Here is a 22,957-nt window from a genome sequence, read left to right as displayed (position 1 = left end):
GGGCAGCGTGCTCACGAAGCGGCGCCTATTGAAGAGGAGCTGGAAGAGCCCTATCATCCGCACGACCTCCACTTCCCATCCGTCCGAGTTTGCGGACCATCGTCGCCCAGCAGTCGTGACGTCACCACGTCCCCCAAGTCGACGTCAACGCATCGCCAAAATCCACCGCTAACGCGACTCCTACCGCCTCTACTTCTTCTTCTTCTTCTTCGACGTCTCACACGTATTCGCAACCACATTCGCACTACCCGTTCCCGCAACCGCACTCATCAGCCGCTCATAACCTGCGCCTACTCCCAGCGGCCAACTCAACGATTATTTAGGAACTGTTAGCACCGATCAAAAGTTAGTGTAATATACTTATTACACGTTTATAATTAATAACGCAAGAATCTTATTTTATGCAGTTATGCAAAAAGGAGTAAACTGACAGTTTTTTTGCAAAAGACTTAACAGTATCAAATATTGCACGGTACAGAAACAACAGTATTATGTTTTTCACTGATATAATTGTAGATTCTTTTAACGATGTATAATAGAAACTTAATACCTAATATTCTATACTTTTTTGGATACTATTACTAAAAATCTTAAAAATATTAAAATTCGCATAGATTCCTTTTTGCATTACTACGTTTAATTATTATTAGTTTCATACGAGTCAGTCATACACGTGGCACTTTTTAAAGCTGCTTTATAATCAAATTCACTCTATCATTTTAAAAGCTTTCAGAAATAATGAAGCAGTAGTTACGTGTATTTTAATCCAAGGGAGAATATCAGTTGATCCAGCTTGTAAATGGGAAGGCCGACGTTTCCTAATTGAAAAGTTGATTTTAGAGTCAATTTTGGCGGATCCCCCATTGGCCGAGGATTTTATTGGATCCGTTTGCCCTTCGTTAAATGTAAATAGAGAGAATTGACGGAGCTTTAGCGATACTGCCATCTCTCTTTCTCTTCTCATGCAAATATGCTCTGTTGCTGTTGGAGAAGGCCTACATAAAAATTTGAATTAACGCAAACATCGCTAAATGCTATCTCCAGTAAACGTGGGCGTGCCGATCGATGGACTTTGCAATTTGTGCAGTCTATATCTGGAGGAGGAAACTGTTGGGCTGCAATAGCTGCATCTGGATATCGAATGCAGCGTTTTACACATAAGCTCCTCGATGTCCCCAAAGTGATCAGCATTTGTGCCACTGTCATCAGTTATTCCATTCTCAACAATCCCTTCATTATCGTCATTCAAACGTACACGTTCCAGTCACTATATATAACACACATTTCACTTATAATAGAAAACTGTCCACAAAATATACACTCTGTCACGTCTGTTATATTTGTACGTGGCGTGTAAGCAGAATCATTAGAATATCCAGGGAGGACGATTAGACTCGTTGACCAGAAATAGTTGGTTAATTCCACGAATTCAGGAAACGAGTTGTCCACGATATTTTTCAATCGATCGGACTACCATCCAGGATGGCCTACATAAGGGGTGACAAAATGATTTTCGACGAAATTCCGACGGTCCCCTTACGAAACAGTTTACCCCCAACTATCGCGTGCCTCGCTAAACCACAATCGAAACCAATTTATCGAGCCTTCTGTAACGTTTTCCAGTTATAAAAATTAGACCGCTTAATTGTTGTATAAATCAGCCTCGACTACTGTACAATTATAAACCTAAGTTTTTTTCTTAAACATAAGTTTTATTATACAAATTGTAGTATATGTATGTATAAAAAATATTAATAATTGATTGTTTTTATTCAGGAAGGTGGCTTAGCTGTTCGCGCAGCCTAGACAATGTCCGAAGATTCTGACTCTATAACAGAGGAAGAAAGAAGTTTGTTCCGTCCGTTCACGCGGGAGTCCCTGATAGCGATAAATGCTCGCATTGCCGAGGAACATGCCAAGCAGAAGGAGCTCGAGAAGAAGAGAGCGGAAGGCGAGGTAGGCCCATTCACAAACAACTCGTTTCACTCAGGTAACCAACGTGTCGTGTCGTGTCGTGTCGCGTCGCGTCGCGTCGCGTCGCGTCGGGGGCTACGTCCACTTCGATTTTCCACGATCGACCAACCCCCGTCACGCGTCACCTCGCTTCACCCCACTACCCTCCCCCCTCCACCCACCCTATCACCAACCACCACCATACAACGTAACTGTACTATATATGCTGTATTTGTACATCTCGGTTCAATATTAAATCTGCAATTATTATATGTATAGGTTTAACACATAATCGGATGCACATTACACGTGTGTGTATATATTGTACCACCACCAATAAAGGGCAAGACTTCGTCATGATCGACTATCTCATTGGACGGAAAAAATCCCTGGATTTCTCACTGAATGGAACACGTTTGCCTCCGATTAATGTGTTTTTTGGACGCCAACGACAAATCAAGTCCTTCGATCCTAACCAGTCACCCTTATCGGTTCTTCTCTCAGCTTTCCATCAAGACTCGATTGGTCTTTAAACAGAACCTTCGTGATTGTTATATATATGGCAAGCCTCTTATGGTCTCCATGTCAAAATCAGAGTCAGAAGATTTATCCCACACGTATGATACGATGATAACGATACTTGGGCTTGATTTGTTGTCGTACATGAATCATTCTCGTGGCTTCCTTTCCTCTCTTTTTGCTGAAAAAATACAAGGAGAGGATAAAACACTGAATACACTTGTCTAAGAACGAAAATTCGAATCTTTCTCCTACGAGAAAGACGAATGTGGCGGGCATATTCACGCGAATCACGTATCTCATACGTTTGTATACGTAGGTGGAAAAAAGCCGTTCGTTTCCCACGCACGATCTCTCATCCCTGCACACTTCTATGGTGCATACTTTGTATCCTGTTTGTATCTTTGTTGCTCGTAACCTGGAAAGCATATTTCCAATATGTGCCTTTACTATATACTATTATATTGTTCTATAATACTGTCCTAGCCACGAAACTATCATCTTCTTCAGATCCTTTCCTATGGCCTCAAAACTCAGCTCTCTTTCTCTACTAATTGTGAAACTGAAAATTTTGCAAGTAACTTTGAATAATAATATTTTTAAATTTTTAATAAGAATTACTGGTAAGTGGAATAATTCAGTTGGGTTTTGAGGTACATTTGAGGATTTTCCTGTAAATTTTTCTATACTATCCTTCTTGCAATCTATATCTATTTATCTATTAAACCCTATCAAAGCTTCCAATTTCATAAAAATTCCATCTTCTTGATACCCTTTTCCGTGGCCTTAAAACTCAGCTCTCTTTACTCACCACAAAACTAAAAAATTTTCAGGAAACCCAAAATCATGTTATTTCAAATTTGTAACAGTAATGATTAATAAGTGGAATAATCCAACTGTGTTTTGGGTGAATCTGACTATTTTTTTGTACATTTTTCTATTATCCTTTCAATCTGTATCTATCTATTTAGTCCTTTGGAATTTTCCAATCCAAAGTCCAATTTGAAATTTTTTTTATGCATATATATATTCCCTGATATTCGTGTATCGTCGAACCCTTTTCACTCGCTAATATGTACTATCTGTATCTCTTTATGTGTGTAACGACTGTTTCTCCATTTCTCCAATTTCAGGGAGGTTTTGGACGGAAGAAAAAGAAAAAAGAAGTAAGACGTTACGTCACGCTAAGTAATACGCTCTCTCTCTCTCTCTATCTCTCTATCATCGGACTTGTACTTAACATTATTATACACGGACACACAAGCACACGGCACGAAATCTATACGCATATAATCTAGTGGATACATGCTCCGGCACAGTTACACCTGATCAAATTACTAATGCAGTCACGTGTACTGTACTAACAGTCACGCACTAACACTAACACGTGCATCAAACGCAAATTAGACATTTTTAATAACAGATCTTTTAATCTTGCTTTTAATTATATTGTCCACTTAAAAAACCACAGAAAAATCTCGATGCTTCTCACATTAATTAGCAACAGCTTAAACCATGTAACACGATTCAATTCTTTCACTTTGTACACTCACTGGTAGATTTTTGTCAACCGAACGACCGGAAGACCAGTCGATTTCCGTCACGCGATTGCAGTCGACACACTAACACCATAAAAACACGCCACCAATCACAAACGTCGTCACGAGCCACACGATGAGATCAAACTCAAAGTCCAGTGTCTGAAAATCCTTGTGCATTTTACTATTGGATTAATTAACAGAGAGGACTAGCTTAGACTGACAAAAATTTTTCAGCCCCTGAAAAATTGTTGAATAATTATTTTTAGTGCAATTTTCAATGAGAGGAAAATTCAGTGAGATATTTTTTTTTACATGGATAAATAATTATTTGACTAAAATAATCTGCGTGTATTCGCAGTAAAAAATTTTATTTAGTGTTAAAAAGGTTTCATGTTGCTTAATTATTTTTAATTTATTTAAATTAAATTCGACTCGACTGAAATAATGTTTTTATCCTTGCACAGTTATTAAATTCTGGTGGAAACTTTCCACGTATCGATGGACTTCCTCTTATCCGTGGCTCGTATCGATGAAGAGCAACGACTTGGCAACAATCGGCAATCAAGAAGAGGATCCCCCAAGTGTCGCTAATAATAAGTTTCGCCAACTCTCCAAGCGAGAGCTGCGCAATTTGGCAGAAAATTAATAGCTTATTTCTGCAATAGCCTTTGGTAGAGCCTGAAATTTCCTCCAACCGGAAGCGTGGAGGCTGAAGTTGCTCAGTTTGTACTCCTACGTTGAGGGAAAGTTTTCCTGATGTTTGACCTTGAAAGATAAGAAGTTGGAGATGAAGAAAAAATTGGATGAGATGGGTGACACTTGGGTGATGTTTCTTATCACAAATACACGCCACACGGGATCACGAGAAAACACATCTACTTGCTAGACTTGCCCCTCGATGAGTTTGCTGCTGCCAACTATAGAAGAAGCTTCTATGTGCGCACTCTGCGCTTCGTCGTTTGGAAACTTTTGTGGCTGAACGACCCTGCTTTCTCAAACTCTTTGCCTGTGACTTTCATCCTTTTTCTGTCTTATTCTCTAATCTCACTGCTAGTTCTCCATGTTGTTCAATGCTTTTGCTTAAACACGTATACATTTTTAGGCGCTGCAAGAAACTTGAAATTAGTCCTCTTAGCTACACAGAAGAGCACAGTGGTAGTTTTGCTTTTATGGAGAAACAAATAGGATGTCATTCGAGCTGACCTGAGCTAACCAACTGTGAACAGAGAATATATTTATGAAAATTGAATCGTTTAGTAAACTTTTTTTTATTATATATTAATTTTCTATTTATTTTTATTATTCATTTGTAAAAGTCATTCATTTGCAATGTCCTGTTGGCTGTTTCAGTTGAGAATCGTTTAAAACGGTGAACGATTTGATATTTGCTGGATGGAAATTGTCCAGTTAAAATCGAAACTGCAATTGTCTTTTCACGTGTGTGCACGACTGGCTCGCGTGAATGGAGGATCGCTTGAGCACGCAAGCTTGCCTAAAAAAGGCTCCTACTGGCTGAGCCGAATCGCTTTCCATGAACACCGCAGTTTCCGCTTCCGCTTTACCCTCTTCCGCCGACGAAAATCGCACACAAACGCGATTATATGTATAGCAAAGCACAAACGACTTTGCCAACTATTGTTTCTCAATCGCGCTCAATAAGTAAAGCTTCACTCTCTCAGCAAGAATCTTTACGTCTGATGAATATTACAGTGCTATCACTGATTTTTCATTTCTATTCGTTGCGACACGCGCTATCATGCAATTTGCTCAACCGGAAGTTGTACTATTTGCTCTGCAACATTAATATATTATTGTACCAACTCAGTTAAAAATAGCTTGGTAACCTTCAGCCTAGATCATTATTTTCAATGTGGACTGATATCCTTTGTAATACGTAACGATGTACAATATGTGTATCTTATATATATGTATATATCAAAAGCTATGCAATTTTTCCTTTTTGCTAGAGAGATTCAACAGAAGGATAAATTTTATTTAACGCATAATTATTATCGTTTGCCTATATACGCTAAACCACACGTAGAAAATATTTATAAATTGTCGTCTCAACCTTTTCTTAGAAAACTGTTATATCTAGGATACACGTACGATACACTCGCCGTGAGAAATGTGGACAGAACAATTGGTATCGGAATCGCATAAAAAGAAAAGAAAATGTTGGAAACGTTTGTGCATCGGTGACATTTCGTAGACACTAATACACGTAGATAAACTTGCATCTAGCGACACCAGTTTTTGACCTGCTTCGAAGGCTTTTGGGATTTGGCGATTTGCACAATAGGCGCAAAAGAATAGGATATGCATAGAGAAGAGGATCGATAGTCTAGAATAGTGAAGTTTTTGAAACGTTTCTAAACGAGTGATACAAATCGTTGGAGAAGATTCTGTAGAAACTGCAAATGCAGAAAAACAAGCAGAGAAGAATCATATCTCTTGCAAGATTATTCACATCGAGTTGAGAAACGTTTCGTCTGGTGACTATTGTTTGGTGACCAGTGTTTCTTTTTTATCTTCGATTCAGTTACGTTTTTTCATCTTTCTTCAATAATAATTGTATAGTATACGAGTGTATACTAGAGACACGCGTGCGCATATAATAGCACCTTCGTGATCGAGTTGATATAAAAGATCACGGAATTATTTTAGAGCGTGCGAGAAAGGTGGGCGTTTACGAAGGGAGAATTAATGTGAAAATTGAAATTTCGCAGGTACGCTATGACGACGAGGACGAGGACGAAGGTCCTCAGCCGGATCCGATGTTCGAGCAGGGAGCACCTATCCCGGTCCGACTGCACAACGAATTTCCATCCGAGCTGGCCTCCACACCTCTCGAGGATATCGACTCTTACTATCACAATCAAAGGGTAAGATAATCTACAAAGCTGGGAATTTCGATCTGTATCGTCCTTCATTATTCAATATTTTTTTTTTTATTTCTCACACAATTATTCTTGTAACTAATTCACATGCATCTTATTGCAGACCTTCGTTGTAATTAGCAAAGGAAAGGATATCTTCAGGTTCTCAGCAACGGACGCGTTATGGATCCTCGACCCGTTCAATCCAATAAGACGCGTGGCCATTTACATTTTGGTTCACCCACTCTTCTCCGTCTTCATCATCACGACGATTTTGGTTAACTGCATACTCATGATCATGCCCACTACGCCCACCATCGAATCCACCGAGTGAGTGTCCCATCGAAGCGTCGTAACGTACAGGCACAGCAGAACGACCACCGGGCACCTTTGCGATATAATCTAACTCGACTCATCGATCGCTTAAACGACAATTCTTTCGATGCCGCAATAACGATACTACGCGCAACACGAAGCATAGATTTTTTCTACTACCATTCGTTCAACAAAGCATTACCAGGCTTTGTGGCAGTATCGTTCTTTTACGTGTGTCTGGAACGTACAGAAAAACGTTGTTTTTTCTCGGTCGCAGGCAACTGCGACGCGTACACATCGTAAATAGATATCTCGAGTGATGGTTTGTGTGTCATTAGGTCTCTCCAGTATGCTATCGTTAAAGACTGTCAAGATAAATACTGTATTGTTCGCGCTTAACCAGTTTTGTAACCACTGTTCTAAACGAACCGACCGTGTCACTAACGAGAAAAATTGTCCACTTAATTGTATATAGATAGAACATTTTGACAGGTTGCAAACGATATTTGTTTGAGAAAATTCGATGGATTTTATTAGAAGTTACAAAAATGTATATTTTAAAGTTTAACTATTCGTGTGGACGAATAATTGGATCAGTCAGAGTGGACGGTATTAATTATTTATTTAGATCGTTATTGACAGACCAGACACTGACGCTTGATGGATTCTTGTAGTATTGTATATAGCCGAGAGTCCACAGTCGCGTTAAAATGATGGATGGTCCGGGCTTCGTGATAAGATGGATGTACGGTAAATCACAGGCGAGAACTCTTTATATTTCGCAAATAGGGAAATGACACATGAAAATAAAAACGCTGGTCGGCCGACTGTTATTGATTGGCGCGCGTCAATAGTCGAGACACGGACAGAATGGCTTTGATCGATCATAAAACGGACGTCCAGATGCTATCACGATACTCATTGTGTTCTTGCTTTTCAGAGTGATATTTACGGGTATCTACACGTTTGAGTCCGCCGTAAAGGTGATGGCGAGGGGTTTCATTCTGCAGCCTTTTACTTACCTTAGAGATGCATGGAATTGGTTGGACTTCGTAGTTATAGCTTTAGCGTGAGTAGTTAAATCTTAATCTCTTACCAAAATGAAAGAGCGCGTGTGCGTGAGAGAGAAAGAATAGTGGAACGAGAGAGAAGGAAGGAGCGGCGAGAACGAGGGAAAAAGTGTTGAGAGTTTAAAACGAGATTTTCCTAACGCGTTTTAAGCACTTTTCACTAATGAAAATCCCTCGAGTCTCCCAAAGCAGATCCGTGCTCTTCGACCTTTCAATTCTCTGGAAAGAATGTTTTTTAAATCTCCTTTTTTCAAGCGAGTACACTTCCCCCATGCTACGAAGTACCTTCGACAATCACCTTTCAATTGCGCGTTTTGCAAAAGAGAATACGAGAAATATGAGAAGCGAAGTACCATAGAAGATCGCACTGGCGCAAAGGCAAAAACGATATGACGTATCGCAACGATCAGCGGACAGCTTGTCAGAATACCAAGTCTTGTCTACCAAATGCTAATTAGTAAACCAAATTAGATTCCAGGTTATGACTGTAGACCTTCTTCGCTAGACACGTTAAGTACGCTATAATATCAGATTTCAGTAGTACCGATTCTACATTTATATATATATATATATATATATATACTATAGTATTATAATATTCTACATTGTACTCTGTATAGTTACTACTACAGCTACACTCATCTATACATCACAGACACGACAATCTCTATTTCACTCTCTCCTTATCACAAACACTCATACAGTTCAGGCATATTATAATATAGGATTTAGTATTGTACTAGATAGGGATAGAACTTGATTATCATTACTACATATATTGTCTCTAGAAACCTATTCAGGCGAGAAAGTAATTTTGTTATTTCATGGTAATAATTGTGGTAGACTAGTTCATACGTATTATATTATAAATATTTATACGTAATTGTTGATCGATGCCCGACACGTAGTTCAACATGACGATAGAGTATAATACGTTTACGTGTCGCGATATTCACTGTTTAGTACCACGAGCTTGCGTTATCCAAAATTCTGTTCAGTCGAGTCGCTTCCCAAATGCAACTGCACTCTGTGAACGTTTTGTGATAATTTATAAGTTTGATCGATTTATAATTGCAAATTAGTATTTGTAATCGTAATCAGTGCAATATTTTAATGTCCATTTTTAGTCCTATTGGAATTTATAGATACAATTACAAAAAAGCAAGAGTTTGTAAAAAAATCAGGGAAGAAGATATTGTGCTCGTGGTACATACCGACTCGTGGACATACGTATATACATGATATACTATGTTTCTCAATTACATACATATACGTAATAATATATACTATATCGTGCATGCAGTAATAGTTACTTTGAAAAGACTCTTGATCAGTTCGAGCAGACTTTTGGTAGGCCATAGGAGTGTAGCGAGTAAAATTTTGAATTTTAAGTAATTTCTCCCAGACCCCTTTTTAACGTTTTAAACGTTCTATTTCTCTTTTCTGTTTTGGTTCGTATCACTGTAATGTGTGTGATGTTCGGGTGTATTGCAGTTATGTGACGATGGGCATAGATCTAGGAAACCTTGCCGCTCTCAGGACATTTCGAGTCCTCCGAGCCTTGAAGACTGTCGCTATTGTACCAGGTATGCTTAGAGAAATAGAATTTGTGTAGATTGCGCATAGTAAACCCTCATCCAATTGCTTATACTAGATTATATATGTATCCTACTATTGTTACAACTTTCCAAATTCTCCCCAACCTTCTCTCTACTCTTCTCACTCCTCTCACTCTCTCGACACTTACTGTCAAGCTTATTTCTATACATATATATATATATATATATACTTATTAGATTTGCATTGCAAGCTTTTTTTTAGAAAGAATCCTCTCACGGAACAAGACACTGATTCCCTTCAAGCTGGAGATAGCAAGCATCTTTTGAAACAGTGAAATCTTCAGTTTTTATTAAATAGGAGAGCTGAAAGAATGAGGATTATCCAGGAGGCTATGAATAACTGTTTAGCAAAGCGAGATAATGGCCAAGGATTGGATGCTATAGTAATATCAGAGACTGAAATCTGATGGAATCCTTCTGGACCGTTTCTTCGCCTGCTCGCTTCACTGCCTGCTTAAACCTGCCTGTTTTGCGAAACACCAACCTGCCTGCCCGTTGATCTGTCTGCTTGACGCCGCCTTCGTGTGACTCGAACCATCCCAAGCTCAGCCTAAAACGTTTTACCGCACCCTCCTAAAATCCTCTCACCTTTCCTACACTGATCGGCTCGTTCCAAAATCTCTTCACTTTTGCACGAATGACCATAAGCATATCGCTGTGGTTTAAGTCAGAACTGCAGTTAACGTTATATTATATATAATTTTATTCTCCTAAAATCCTCTCTCACCTTTCCTACAGTGTTTGACTCGTTCCAAAATCTCTGCACTTTTGCACGAATGACCATAAGCGCATTGCTGTGGTTTAAGTCAGAACTGCAGTCAACGTTATATTATATATATATATATATAATTTTATTCTCCTAAAATCCTCTCAACTTTCCTATACTGATCAACTCGTTCCAAAATCTCTTCACTTTTGCACGAACGACCATAAGCGTATTGCTGTGGTTTAAGTCAGAACTGCAGTCAACGTTATATTATATATAATTTTAGTATTCGTACTGGAAGACTGATTTACTGTCCACCCATCATTCCTGTTTATAGGTTTGAAAACGATCGTCGGCGCTGTGATAGAGTCCGTCAAGAATCTGCGAGATGTGATAATTCTAACGATGTTCTCCTTGTCCGTGTTTGCCCTCATGGGCCTGCAAATTTACATGGGAGTTTTGACCCAGAAATGCATCAGAGTCTTTCCAGAGGATGGCTCATGGGGAAACCTTACGGATGAGAACTGGGAGAGATTCGTTAGCAACGACAGTGAGTCTATTGGAAAAGAAAAAATTTTTTTATTTAAAAAGTTTATTTATTCAATTTTACATTTCTGAATCTTATAAAACGTTTGTTTTTGCAGCCAACTGGTACTTGGACGAGATGAAAAATATTCCATTGTGCGGCAATTCCTCAGGGGCTGGGTGAGTGAATCTGGTTGTTGTCAAATTGCCAAAGCTTTGATGTTCAAAAGGCTAATCTGGATCTGTGATCTTTCGGATACAGGCAATGTCCTCCAGGCTACAGATGCTTGCAAGGCTACGGGGATAATCCGAATTATGGATACACCAGTTTCGACACTTTTGGCTGGGCTTTGCTATCAGCGTTTCGTCTCATGACACAAGATTTTTGGGAGAATCTCTATCAATTGGTCCTGAGGTCTGCTGGCCCTTGGCACATGCTCTTCTTCATCGTCATCATCTTCCTTGGGTCTTTCTATCTCGTCAATTTGATCTTGGCTATCGTCGCCATGTCTTACGACGAGTTGCAAAAGAAAGCTGAAGAAGAGGAGGCTGCTGAGGAAGAAGCCATCAGGGTACGACTTGCCCCTTGCAGAAACTTGACATTGAAATATTCGCGTGTAGCCCAATCTTGAATGATTTATCGCCACTTGCCATTATACGACCTAAATAATGCAACTGGTAAATAGAACTGTGCCAATAATAGAACCGATTTTATCAGTCATTCAATGTACGGTTCTGTGTGTGACTCGAGCCATGGACACTGAACGAAAGGTCGATAACAAATCGATCCTTTAATAATTTCTACTCCACGCTAAATTGTCAAACTTTAGTTCACGAGCACTGAAAATGGATTGCGTAAATCGGTTTATTTCTTCGGAAAATCTGTAGGGCTCAAAGGTATTAACGATAAAATTTTAACGGGCACTCAACGCTTATTAGATTCGCCACTGTTGACGGTTATTCGAAAGATATTATGTTAAACGTACCATTGTACCATTATATACGTCATATCTTTAATTATGATAATGGTCGTGACACTTTATTGTCCCAGTGTACACGCAAAACTTTTCCAAACGGATTAAGCGATAAACGAGGCGAGCCTCATGAATTTTTTATGCTAATCGGTTAATTAATCTCTGGCAAAACGACCGTTTTCACTACTCCCAAGAGAAGTAAGAGAGAAGGTGTAATGATCTGTATCTGCTAATTGTATAGGAAGAAGAAATTTTGATAGATGAAAAACTAGGTTAATGAGATGTTTATTTTTGTAGGAAGCACACGAGGCAGCATTGGCGAAGGAGAACAAATTGGCGGCTCGAGCGGAAGCCCGAGAAGCTGCGGCGGAAGCAGCTCGCGAGGCCGCAATCGCAGCAGCCACAGCTGCAGATCAGATCGTCAAGTCGCCATCGGATTTCTCGTGTCACAGCTACGAGCTGTTCGTCGGCCAGGAGAAGGGCAACGATGACAACAACAAGGAACGCATGAGCATCCGGTCAATTGAATCGATCAGCGAGCATCGCATCAAACAAATTAACAACAATCACAATGCCGCTAGCAAAGTACGGAAAGTCAGCGCCGTAAGTCTCCCAGCTAACGTTCGAACAAATGCCTGGCAGAGACCAAAAATCGCTCCACTATAAAACAGCCATGTGCGAGCTTTGGGCTGAACCAAAACTCCCCAATCTAGAGATCTATTGTAATAGCGCAAGGTATCCATAAATGTCGGAAAATAGATCGTTAACCCTTGGGCAGTTCACGAATGGACTTCCATGGATTGTTTTTGCTGATTGGAATCGTGTTAGAAGCATGAGAACACGTATGAATTTCATTGATCCAATCGAGTATATTACACATGTTTTACGAGGGTGAACTTTGACCCCCTAGTAAAGAAGGTTAAGCTATAGGACAGGAGCAGAATTGGAGTTTCTGGTTAAGAGACCCTGGGGCCATTCGGGATTTTATGGAATCACTTGGAGACCTTGCGCTAATGGGGCTCTCGACTGATAGTCTAAAATTATTGTATCGTGTTTTAGAGTCGATCAATCGAGACGTCCCGTCAATGGCCTTTAACCTCGTAGTGTCCCGCTTGTATCTCGCGTCTGTGTAAATGATTATCGTTGTATGCACGATCGAGTCTTGTTCTTCTTTCGTTGCTATTTATTGCAGCATTGACTTTCTTCAGTGAAAGCAATCAAAATCCTTCTCGATCAGCATGTACGATTAATGGTGATTTCTGTATTTCTTTTTCTTTTTTTAAATCCATCAATGAAACTGTTTTCCTTTTCACGTAGGGATCTCCTACTGCATACACCTCGTCATTTACATAACACGCGTGGATAACGTTTGATTCTTACGGATTGGTGCCGGAACATCTCATTCTTTATTTACATATTTGGCTCTGGCTTATCTATCCTTTTACTTTTGTACACGCAGCGAGTAAAGACCTGCTGCTATTCTTGACCCATTTTCCTTAACGAATCAATCGCTTTTCTTGCCTGGCGGTGATGCGCGTTGCATGCCAGATTTTTATTACTCGGGTTTTTATCGTTACTTTTCGTTCCATTTATAGCTTTGGCATAGTCAAATTCTCGTTTGCTCGTCTTAATTGCAAGGAAGATCGATCCGATAATCGTTATTAATTTGCTGACTCGGCGTATGGTTTATTTTCCTATAGAATTCAGTATGTAGAATCCGAGAAGTTGTGTGTTGCATGTCCAGATCTTATCGTTAGAAACGGTAGGAGATACGAAGATTAATACATTGACCCAATTGGTATCAATGGCAATGCAGATTGCTCCAAAAAGTTTTAAGAATTTGTTAGGTTTTCGAAAGAGTAAAAAGAGCTAAGAAAGTGGCGTTGCAAAAAAGGGAATAAGTGTAATCGATTGGAAGAACACTCTTCGAGTCTCCCACATTTCAATTTTCTCCTCTTTCACCAGAGTCGTGTAATACTTATCGATCCCTGTATTTTCAGTATTCTTTTTCTTTCTCGACATCCTGTTCATGGACACAGTAGGATGACATTTTTCGCTCATTATTGTTATTATTTGTATTATTATTATTATTACTGTACAACTTGCTCCCCTCACTCTTTTTGCTAATATGTGCTTCTGCAAGTATATCTCTTTTTCTCTTACACACACTGCCTCTTATTACTTTCTTTCTCAATCACGTGATGCTCATTTCCTCCTTGGTGTAAATTTAGACCACTTTAAGAGCGTTTTTCGTAGGAGATGTCTTTTCTTGTTTTTTTCTTAAGGTCTCTCGCGCGGCTAATGGCCAGTTTACTTATGCCTACCAGGAAAGCCTGCGGAAGGTACGTGTATGTGTCAGGACGTATTGTCAACGCCCACCGTACGTACTATCATATATAGACTTATAGATCCTCGTAAAGGTGCGGTGCAATAACGAATAATGGGTAACTAAACGTGAGCTGCAACGAAGCAAACGCAATTCTGTAACACAACTCGTGAATCTAAAACTAACAAAAAACAATCTACAAATTAATCAACCATGCACCCATTTCTCTTCTCTAGTTCCTCTTTTCTATATCTTTTTTCTTTGATTATACACAGAGTGTTTTCTCGAGCGCGATCATTCTCGAACGAATCTTCATCATTTGGGTGTGCTAAGCGAGTTTGCGAGATAAAGGGAGAAAATCTGACATTGTCCCATCCCTAAACGAAACTAGAAGACAGAGCTTGTTCACATATTTTCAAATTAGAGACTATAAAGATATGTCACAGTGTTTAGGATAATATTAGTTAAACATTTTAACCAGGAAGATAAGATGTCCACTGTGCTTCTCGGATGTCTTTTGAATGTTTCTCGTGCCCTATGTGACAATGTAGTTGTTAGGAGTTGTCACAGAATCGTGTACCACCCAACGAGACACCTGGATCATTGCTTACAAGAACAGAAATAATTTTTCACGATTAATTTTCGCACGATGCGGATGTCTCGTGGGTGAAGAATTCTGTGTGGGCCACAAAAATATGGATATTGATATTGTTTTTATTTTCAGGCAAGCCTTAGTTTGCCCGGATCGCCGTTTTACGTGCGTCGTAGTAGTCGTGGCAGCCATCAGTTTACGATAAGAAATGGACGAAGCAGATTGGTGGGGCCCCCAGGAGGCGACCGGAAGCCCCTCGTCCTTACGACATACCTGGATGCACAGGAGCACCTGCCTTATGCAGACGACTCGAACGCAGTCACTCCCCTCTCCGAGGAGAACGGAACGATCGTCGTGCCGGTTTATTACGCCAACCTTGGCTCCAGGCACTCGTCCTACACGTCGCATGCTTCGAGGCTGTCCTATACCTCGCACGGAGACCTCCTGGGAGGAATCGCAGCCGCTGCTGCTGCAGCTGCGGTCGCGGGGAAACCCATCACCAAGGAGAGTCAACTCAGAAGCAGATCGGCTAAGCCACCCTCGGTCAATGGACACCTCACCGATTCTGCGCAGAAATCCTTCAGAGATCGCGATCACTATGTAAATATAGTTTAGAAAGATGTCTTTGTTCTTTTTCTTTTGTATCTATTTTATTTCATTGTCTCTGTAATTTATTGTTACTTGTTTAATAACAGGACGGGGATCCCGAAGACCCTATGGGCAAAACCAAGCAACAAGACAATCCGTTCGTCGAACCGTCGCAGCAACACGCGATGGTAGACATGAAAGGTGAGGATCGATCATGTTTTGCAATATTTGGTTAAGATCTACGCTGAAAATCTTTGTATTTTTTTAGATGTTATGGTGTTAAACGATATTATCGAGCAGGCTGCCGGACGTCGAAGCAGGTCCCCGGAGCAAGGAGGTAATGTCCACAGCACGAGAATTCGAAGCTGCATTCTGTCAAGTTTCTACTATACTCTCGCCAATCTGTACATCTTGTATAGTGTGCGATGCCATCCCGTCAAACCTCTTCAGTTCTCTCTTCCACGTTTTTATTATTCCAACTGTTGTTGTCAGGCCGAACGTGCTATCAAAATTCTGTTGTTCTCTCTTTCGTTCTTTTCATATCATTCTCTCATTTCTCTCTTTTCGTTTTCATGTTGATCAAACTTTTCTACAGCGAGCGTAAAATCACCCTCGATTGGCGCCGGTGCATGCCTCGATTTCCAGATAAATTTGCGGAATCAGTTGCATTGGTATTTATTATTAAACACGAGTGAAAAGAGAGATAGGCGTAAGAGATAGCATATATTGTATGGTTAAGGCTACAAATATCTCCGCATTTTATTGTTAACGTTTTTTTTGGGGAAACAGAGTTTCAGTCTCCGCGAGAGTGTAACGGTGCGGTACTTGCCGCACAACCGCAGCTGCACGCTCAGCAAAAGCTTTCACTCTATTCAGTTACAGTGATTATATTTGGTTCATCTTTTACCTCAGTTTTGCTTTATTCTTCTCGGCTACGTGAGACTCTCGTTCCACCATTATTTTCTCCTTCTGTTTCTTCTACTTTTCTTTTTATTACTGAATTTTCGTGGCTGTCCTCTGTGTTGAGTCTCGTCGCACCGTACATTGGCAATCGCGTTATATCTTGCACTGCACAACTCGCGCTCTAAACACAACCAGGAAACGGAATAACTTTAGAATCTTATTCTTCATAGTAATTTCGCGTTTTACCGCAATCACGCTGCACCATTTATCGATCTCTATCGCACCAATTTTGTTTTCTCAATCCCAATGTGTTCGCTACCTCTCACCAGAGTAACCTTGGTTCTCCAATATTTAGCTTTCATGTCCTACTTGGCAATATAATATCAAGTGCACGATACAGAGTTTTAGCTGGCTTATAGTATTGTTAAAAGAAATTAAAAAGAAAGTAGCAATTGAGTAGCATGCTTTGTGTGAACAGACATTAATATAGTGTTTTAAATTTTTCAATTCCATCCACCGTTCTTACCCTTTGTCGATGTAACGTCTCTCTTCTTTCTTTTATTCCTCCCTCCTTTTTTTTCTCAATTCGTTTTAGTTTTCACGCATGAAGCTTGCCAGCCTGTTAATGTTACACGCGGTCTTTATGATTTTCCTAATCGAAAGATGGAGCTTGAACAATGAAAAAAACCTCTTTCCCCAAAAAGAGTGGTGCCAGACAAAATGACTAACGCGCGTTACAGTTTCGACCTATTACTTTCCGACAGACGACGATGAGGAAGGGCCAACTTTCAAGGACAAAATGTTAAGCGCGTTCTTTCGCGGTATCGACATCTTATGCGTATGGGACTGCTGCTGGGTATGGTTGGAATTCCAGAAGTACGTGTCTTTGTTGGTCTTCGATCCATTTGTAGAACTTTTCATCACCCTCTGCATCGTCGTTAACACGTTTTTCATGGCACTCGATCATCATGACATGGACAAGGATATAGAGAGAGTGCTGAAATCAGGAAACTACGTGAGATTTCTCAATTATTCCTTATTCGGTTAATCATAACTCAATGATAATTACATTGTTAATCATTTTATAGTTTTTTACGGCAACGTTTGGCATCGAAGCCACAATGAAGCTAATAGCCATGAGTCCAAAATATTATTTTCAAGAAGGATGGAACATCTTCGACTTCATCATCGTCGCCCTTTCTCTACTCGAGCTGGGACTGGAAGGGGTTCAAGGTCTCTCGGTGCTACGTTCCTTCAGACTGGTGAATTTTCTATCAATCTTCTGATCCATAAAGCTTAACAACAATTACAAGACATTGTTATTTTCAGTTAAGAGTGTTCAAACTGGCAAAATCCTGGCCAACGTTGAATTTGTTAATATCTATCATGGGGAGAACGGTGGGAGCCTTGGGTAACCTGACCTTCGTCTTGTGCATCATCATTTTCATCTTCGCCGTGATGGGAATGCAACTGTTTGGCAAGAACTACACTGACCATGTGGACAAATTTCCAGATGGTGACCTGCCTAGATGGAACTTTACAGACTTTATGCACTCGTTCATGATAGTTTTTCGAGTACTTTGTGGTGAATGGATCGAGTCCATGTGGGATTGTATGCACGTAGGCGATGTCTCTTGCATACCCTTCTTCCTGGCTACTGTGGTTATTGGCAATTTGGTCGTACGTATAATAATTGAGCCTACAAATGTTTACGATGTTACGTGAATAATTGCTAAGGCAGAAACCATGAATAAGCGAGAACACAATAATCCGAAAGGTCCTTTTTCACTTTAAAGACTAAGCACTTGCTTAATCAAAACCAATAACTTTAGGATTTCTGTGTGACTTGTATTATTTAAATTTATTCCTATTTGCACTTCTTCACTTGTAAGGTATGTCTACCATATCGTAGGTGCTGAATCTCTTCTTAGCTCTGTTGCTGTCCAACTTCGGCTCATCCAATCTTTCAGCACCAACGGCGGACAACGACACGAACAAGATCGCCGAAGCAATTGATAGGATAGCACGTTTCATTAAATGGATCAAGCGCAATGTACTAAATCTTCTAAAAATGGTGCGAGCCAAATTCACCAATCAGATTTCCGATCAGGCGCCAGGTGAGGGACCGTCCAACAGTTGGAAAGAAGGTTTATATCAAATCAGATCGCTTGCTGTGTGCGCTGTGTAGTTCGTGGCACTTTCTTCCATTTATTTTTCCCCTACACACATTTTTCTGCTTTTTTCTCTATATCTATTTTACTTTATCTGTTTATCTTTTCGTTTTTGTATTTCCAAGTGCCAGTCAACGATCAACCTTAAATTTTATTTTTGTATCATCACTTTCGTCATCTTACGTTTGGTAGTCGTCAAAAATATTATCTGGAAGTATCAAAATGGTTAACCATAGATCAAATCTCGATTAACCTTATAGAGTTTCTTTATTATTTTGCGACAATTCGCGCGCTACAGCTGAACTGTATGTAAAAAAGAAACTTCATCTAATTTTCGTTAACTTAATTTTACAATTTATTATTTTTATCTTGTGAGCTTTCTTTATCCTTGCTGAAGCTTCTTTCAACAAATTTTTTCGTTAGTGTTGACTGGCCTTATTTGGTTTATATGCGTATAGGTTTTTGATTATTTTCAAATCGCTTTTTACGCCGCGAGTCGTCGATCAGAATTGATCAGTCGATAGAAAAATTCCCATGGTTGATCCACAGGGAGCGTTACGTTAATTTCTTTGTTATTGTTTTTTTTTTTTTTTTTTTGGCTAATTAGCTACAGGCTATTTGTTGCTTCGCAATTTCTTTTGTACGTTCGAGATGTGGCAGCAGTTAAATAAAACTTTAACTGGCATACTCAACGTTTACTTAAGAAATAGGATATAGTCGAGTAAGAGAAAGTGACGATGCTCATCGGTCTCTTAATTGATTTGGTCTCATATTGACCTTGAGAGAACATTTATATAACCAGTGTACCGTTTTGCCAATGGGTGCATGCGGTACAGTATAGAAAACGATGCACAGTGGCAAAAGAAATAGAAAATCGCACGAGCAATAATGATACACGCTCTAGACAGGTTTTAAAATGACGATGGAATTTCTTGAGTACCGCGAGGTTCTCCAAGTTACGATTTCTTTCTCAATTCTGATCTGATATGGGCGGGTTAGAGATTTTATATGACTGTGCAGATGGAATTGATCGAGATGGGGACCTAGATCTTGCAGATGCCGAGCTCGATGTCTACAGGGACAAGAAGAACGCCAAAGAACTCAATCAACTCGAGGTAGCCATTGGTGATGGCATGGAGTTTACCATTCATGGTAATTTCTCGTTTAACAAAACAAAAGTATAGATGATATATTTACATATTCTTCTATATTGTTCATTGTATTGATAATAGAAAAGTATACCTGTAATTTAATAAGTAACTTTTGTTTCTTAAAGGAGACCTGAAGAATAAGCTGAAGAGGAATAAACTATGCATGAACAACAAGGTCATTGGGAATTCTATCAACCATCATGATTACAGGCTGGATCACGATTACATCAACAATGAGGACGACACAATTAGGTACAAGATTTGAATGCATTCAAACTTTTCACATAAGAAAAAAATTCAATATCGAATGTATTTTAATTATTTTGCAGTAATAAATCTTACGGTAGCCATAAAAATAGAGCGTTCAAAGACGAAAGCCACAAGGGTAGTATGGAATCATTGGACGATGGGGAGGAGAAAAAGGATGCCAGCAAGGAATACACTGAACAAGAAGAAGGTTCGATCTTGGCACTAAAAATAAGCTAGGATTATCGATATTTGCATCCCGTCGTTTTTCCTTTCAACTAAAATCGATAAAAATGAATCTTGCAGAACTGGAGGAAGAAGGTGAGGAGGGCGAAGACGGATTGGACGCGGATATTATTCATGCGGATGAGGAACCAGTTGAGCCGGATTACCCAGCGGATTGTTGTCCAGAAAATTGCTACAAGAAATTCCCTTTTCTCGCTGGGGACGACGATGCTCCTTTCTGGCAAGGATGGGCAAATTTACGATTAAAAACCTTTCAACTTATCGAAAACAAATATTTCGAGACTGCCGTTATTACCATGATTTTATTGAGCAGTTTGGCACTCGTGAGTCTTTAGAAAAAATGTTTATACATTGAGATATTAAAAAATTGATTCTTCACTGATTTTCCATTCTTCTTTTCAGGCCTTGGAAGACGTTCACCTTCAGCAGCGACCCATTCTTCAAGATATATTGTATTATATGGATCGTATATTTACGGTCATCTTCTTTATCGAAATGTTAATCAAATGGCTGGCACTTGGTTTTAAGAAATATTTCACAAATGCCTGGTGCTGGCTAGATTTCATCATCGTCATGGTAAGTTATCGTTCATCTCATCTAACTACACATAAACGTTAATCTCTAAAGTTTCGTGAAGAGTGTGCTGAAATCATCTGGAACTACAGAATTTTTCATATTTAGTATGAAACAGCTTTTTTTATCCTACTCAAATAAAATTTTGTTGAAAGTTAGGAGAACATTCAATTGATGACATTCAGATGATTACAGACACTTAATTGTACGTTAAGAATCATAAATGGAGAGAGTCCTGTTGAAAATTTAATTTTTCCTTCAAACTTTAAAAAGCTTGAATACTTGAATAATTACTTGTGATTTGCTCATAATTACAGCATAAATAATACAATAAATCTGTTCCAATTATCATACAAAATTACAAAATAATTTTTCTAAGAAGTAATTGTAAGAACACCATAAATTATATTTTCGAGGCTCTCTCCTTCTCTCTGAAATAATCTGTACCCATGATCGAATCCTCTACATCCCTTATCCCACTGTTACCTCCCATCCTCCGATTATTTTTCTCCCCTTGCATTTCGAAGTCCAAAGGGCTGAAAGAGGAAGCGGAAGGAGGGGGGAGGGCCCGAATGGAGAAGCTCCTACAGCGGATCGACTACTTTTAATCGATCGGTCCGAATTTAAATGTACTAATGTGAGAAACGTGAGCCATCTGACATCGATTCTTTGATAAAACTAGCTGTCACTGATCAACTTGGGCGCAATCTGGGCCGGCGCCGCAGACATCCCAGCTTTCCGCTCGATGAGAACACTGAGGGCCTTGAGACCCTTACGAGCAGTCTCTCGATGGGAGGGCATGAGAGTAAGTCTAGGGTCATTCGTCGCAGATGACCCTATATCAGACCAACTACGCCATGTATTAAAATTCTTGTCTTGTACGGATCGCCCACGAAGCTCGACGGACTGAGAAACTGCAGAAAAATATGCAATCTCTTCTTCTCTCAATTTAAATAAGATCAGAGCTATTCTCAATCCGTGGAGAAACGTGGCGAAGCTTCGCTACTTGTCTGACGATTATCATCGAATGGAGAACAGGAGCTCGACCAACAAAACCAATAATAAAAGGAGGAATGAAGTGTTGAAAAAAAGGAGAAAGAAGCAAAAGAACGAAAATTAATCGGCGATATGAGAAGGAAGCAAAAGTGAATGAAAAAGAGGAAACCGCTACAGCGGTTGTAGCATTTATTTGGTGGTGTGCTTGCCAATGTGCGGAAGTACCACTGGCGTCTCTACTCAATGTCTGCACTCTAAATACTCTATGAAGTTTTTGTCGTACTTATTATATATATATATATATATATATATATATAAATATTATAGCTAACGCCTACTATGTACGCCTTCAAACTATAAAAATCGTACAGTGATCGTTGTGCAAAAATATCGTATATACATATGTCTCTCTCTATTTATATCTTATATATATGTATATATACTTTATTAATACTATCGACATATAGTATACATATATATATACATATACATATTTATGCTTTCTGTGTAAAGTATTAAGTTTTTGTATGTATGCGTGCGTGTGTGCGGTATCATGTGTGTGCCAATTATATGTATATATAAATATGGTATATTTTAAAATGTAACAGAAGCCACTCGAGGCTTTTCTCGATGATTTATAGCGACGTCCTCGAGGGCACGTGACTCGTCCACCTTTAGTTTACTCTCTTTTTCGTTCTCTCTCTCTCTCTCTCTTTCTCTCTTTCTCTTTCTCTTTCTCTTTCTCTTTCTCTTTCTCTTTCCTATCTGTTCTTAACCAATGGCATCCCTCCACAGTTCAGAGAGCAAAATAGGCAATGTTTGCGAAAATTACAGAGATTTATTGTTCCAACAGTCCTTGATCTCGAGGACGTAGAGATTATTAGTAGAGGATCTAGGTTTGTAGCGTGATTTGCTCTGGTTTCTCGGTCACAGGTGTCGCTCATTAACTTCGTAGCGTCGCTCTGCGGCGCTGGCGGGATCCAAGCCTTCAAAACTATGCGGACCCTAAGGGCCCTAAGGCCACTAAGGGCGATGTCTAGAATGCAGGGAATGCGGGTATGTAG

At 39.5% G+C, this 22,957-nt stretch overlaps 1 protein-coding gene across 18 annotated transcripts in view; it reads left to right on the top strand.

Annotated features, from left to right (window-relative positions):
* Window positions 1-218: 218 nt before the first annotated feature.
* The window catches only part of para (paralytic), a 34,311-nt gene continuing 11,572 nt past the window's right edge, over window positions 219-22,957 (top strand). The window contains exons 1-25 of one of the 18 annotated variants that reach the window (XM_066728506.1): window positions 219-345; window positions 1,777-1,956; window positions 3,606-3,638; window positions 6,743-6,898; window positions 7,017-7,222; window positions 8,148-8,276; window positions 9,772-9,863; window positions 10,940-11,152; window positions 11,247-11,307; window positions 11,390-11,699; window positions 12,399-12,704; window positions 14,429-14,443; window positions 15,152-15,619; window positions 15,715-15,808; window positions 15,876-15,944; window positions 17,251-17,525; window positions 17,599-17,772; window positions 17,840-18,190; window positions 18,423-18,657; window positions 19,702-19,833; window positions 19,958-20,084; window positions 20,162-20,289; window positions 20,385-20,647; window positions 20,727-20,900; window positions 22,827-22,949. In XM_066728506.1, the coding sequence (XP_066584603.1) occupies window positions 1,810-1,956; window positions 3,606-3,638; window positions 6,743-6,898; window positions 7,017-7,222; window positions 8,148-8,276; window positions 9,772-9,863; window positions 10,940-11,152; window positions 11,247-11,307; window positions 11,390-11,699; window positions 12,399-12,704; window positions 14,429-14,443; window positions 15,152-15,619; window positions 15,715-15,808; window positions 15,876-15,944; window positions 17,251-17,525; window positions 17,599-17,772; window positions 17,840-18,190; window positions 18,423-18,657; window positions 19,702-19,833; window positions 19,958-20,084; window positions 20,162-20,289; window positions 20,385-20,647; window positions 20,727-20,900; window positions 22,827-22,949 (4,281 nt within the window). In that variant the 5' untranslated portion in view covers window positions 219-345; window positions 1,777-1,809. Of the gene's footprint in view, window positions 346-1,776; window positions 1,957-3,605; window positions 3,639-6,742; window positions 6,899-7,016; window positions 7,223-8,147; window positions 8,277-9,771; window positions 9,864-10,114; window positions 10,168-10,939; window positions 11,153-11,246; window positions 11,308-11,389; window positions 11,700-12,398; window positions 12,705-14,386; window positions 14,444-15,151; window positions 15,620-15,714; window positions 15,809-15,875; window positions 15,945-17,250; window positions 17,526-17,598; window positions 17,773-17,839; window positions 18,191-18,422; window positions 18,658-19,701; window positions 19,834-19,957; window positions 20,085-20,161; window positions 20,290-20,384; window positions 20,648-20,726; window positions 20,901-22,826; window positions 22,950-22,957 lie in introns of those variants that run through there. The other 17 variants (XM_066728507.1, XM_066728502.1, XM_066728508.1 and 14 more) reach the window with 17 other exon arrangements.

This window comes from Prorops nasuta, unplaced genomic scaffold, assembly GCF_024137725.1.
Source record: "Prorops nasuta isolate Cenicafe-Biocafe unplaced genomic scaffold, Cenicafe_Pnas_1.2 PNAS00006, whole genome shotgun sequence".
In the NCBI taxonomy this organism is placed as follows: domain Eukaryota; kingdom Metazoa; phylum Arthropoda; class Insecta; order Hymenoptera; family Bethylidae; genus Prorops; species Prorops nasuta.
The sequence above is the reverse complement of the archived record's forward strand: the minus strand, read 5'-3'. Positions and strand labels throughout refer to the sequence as shown.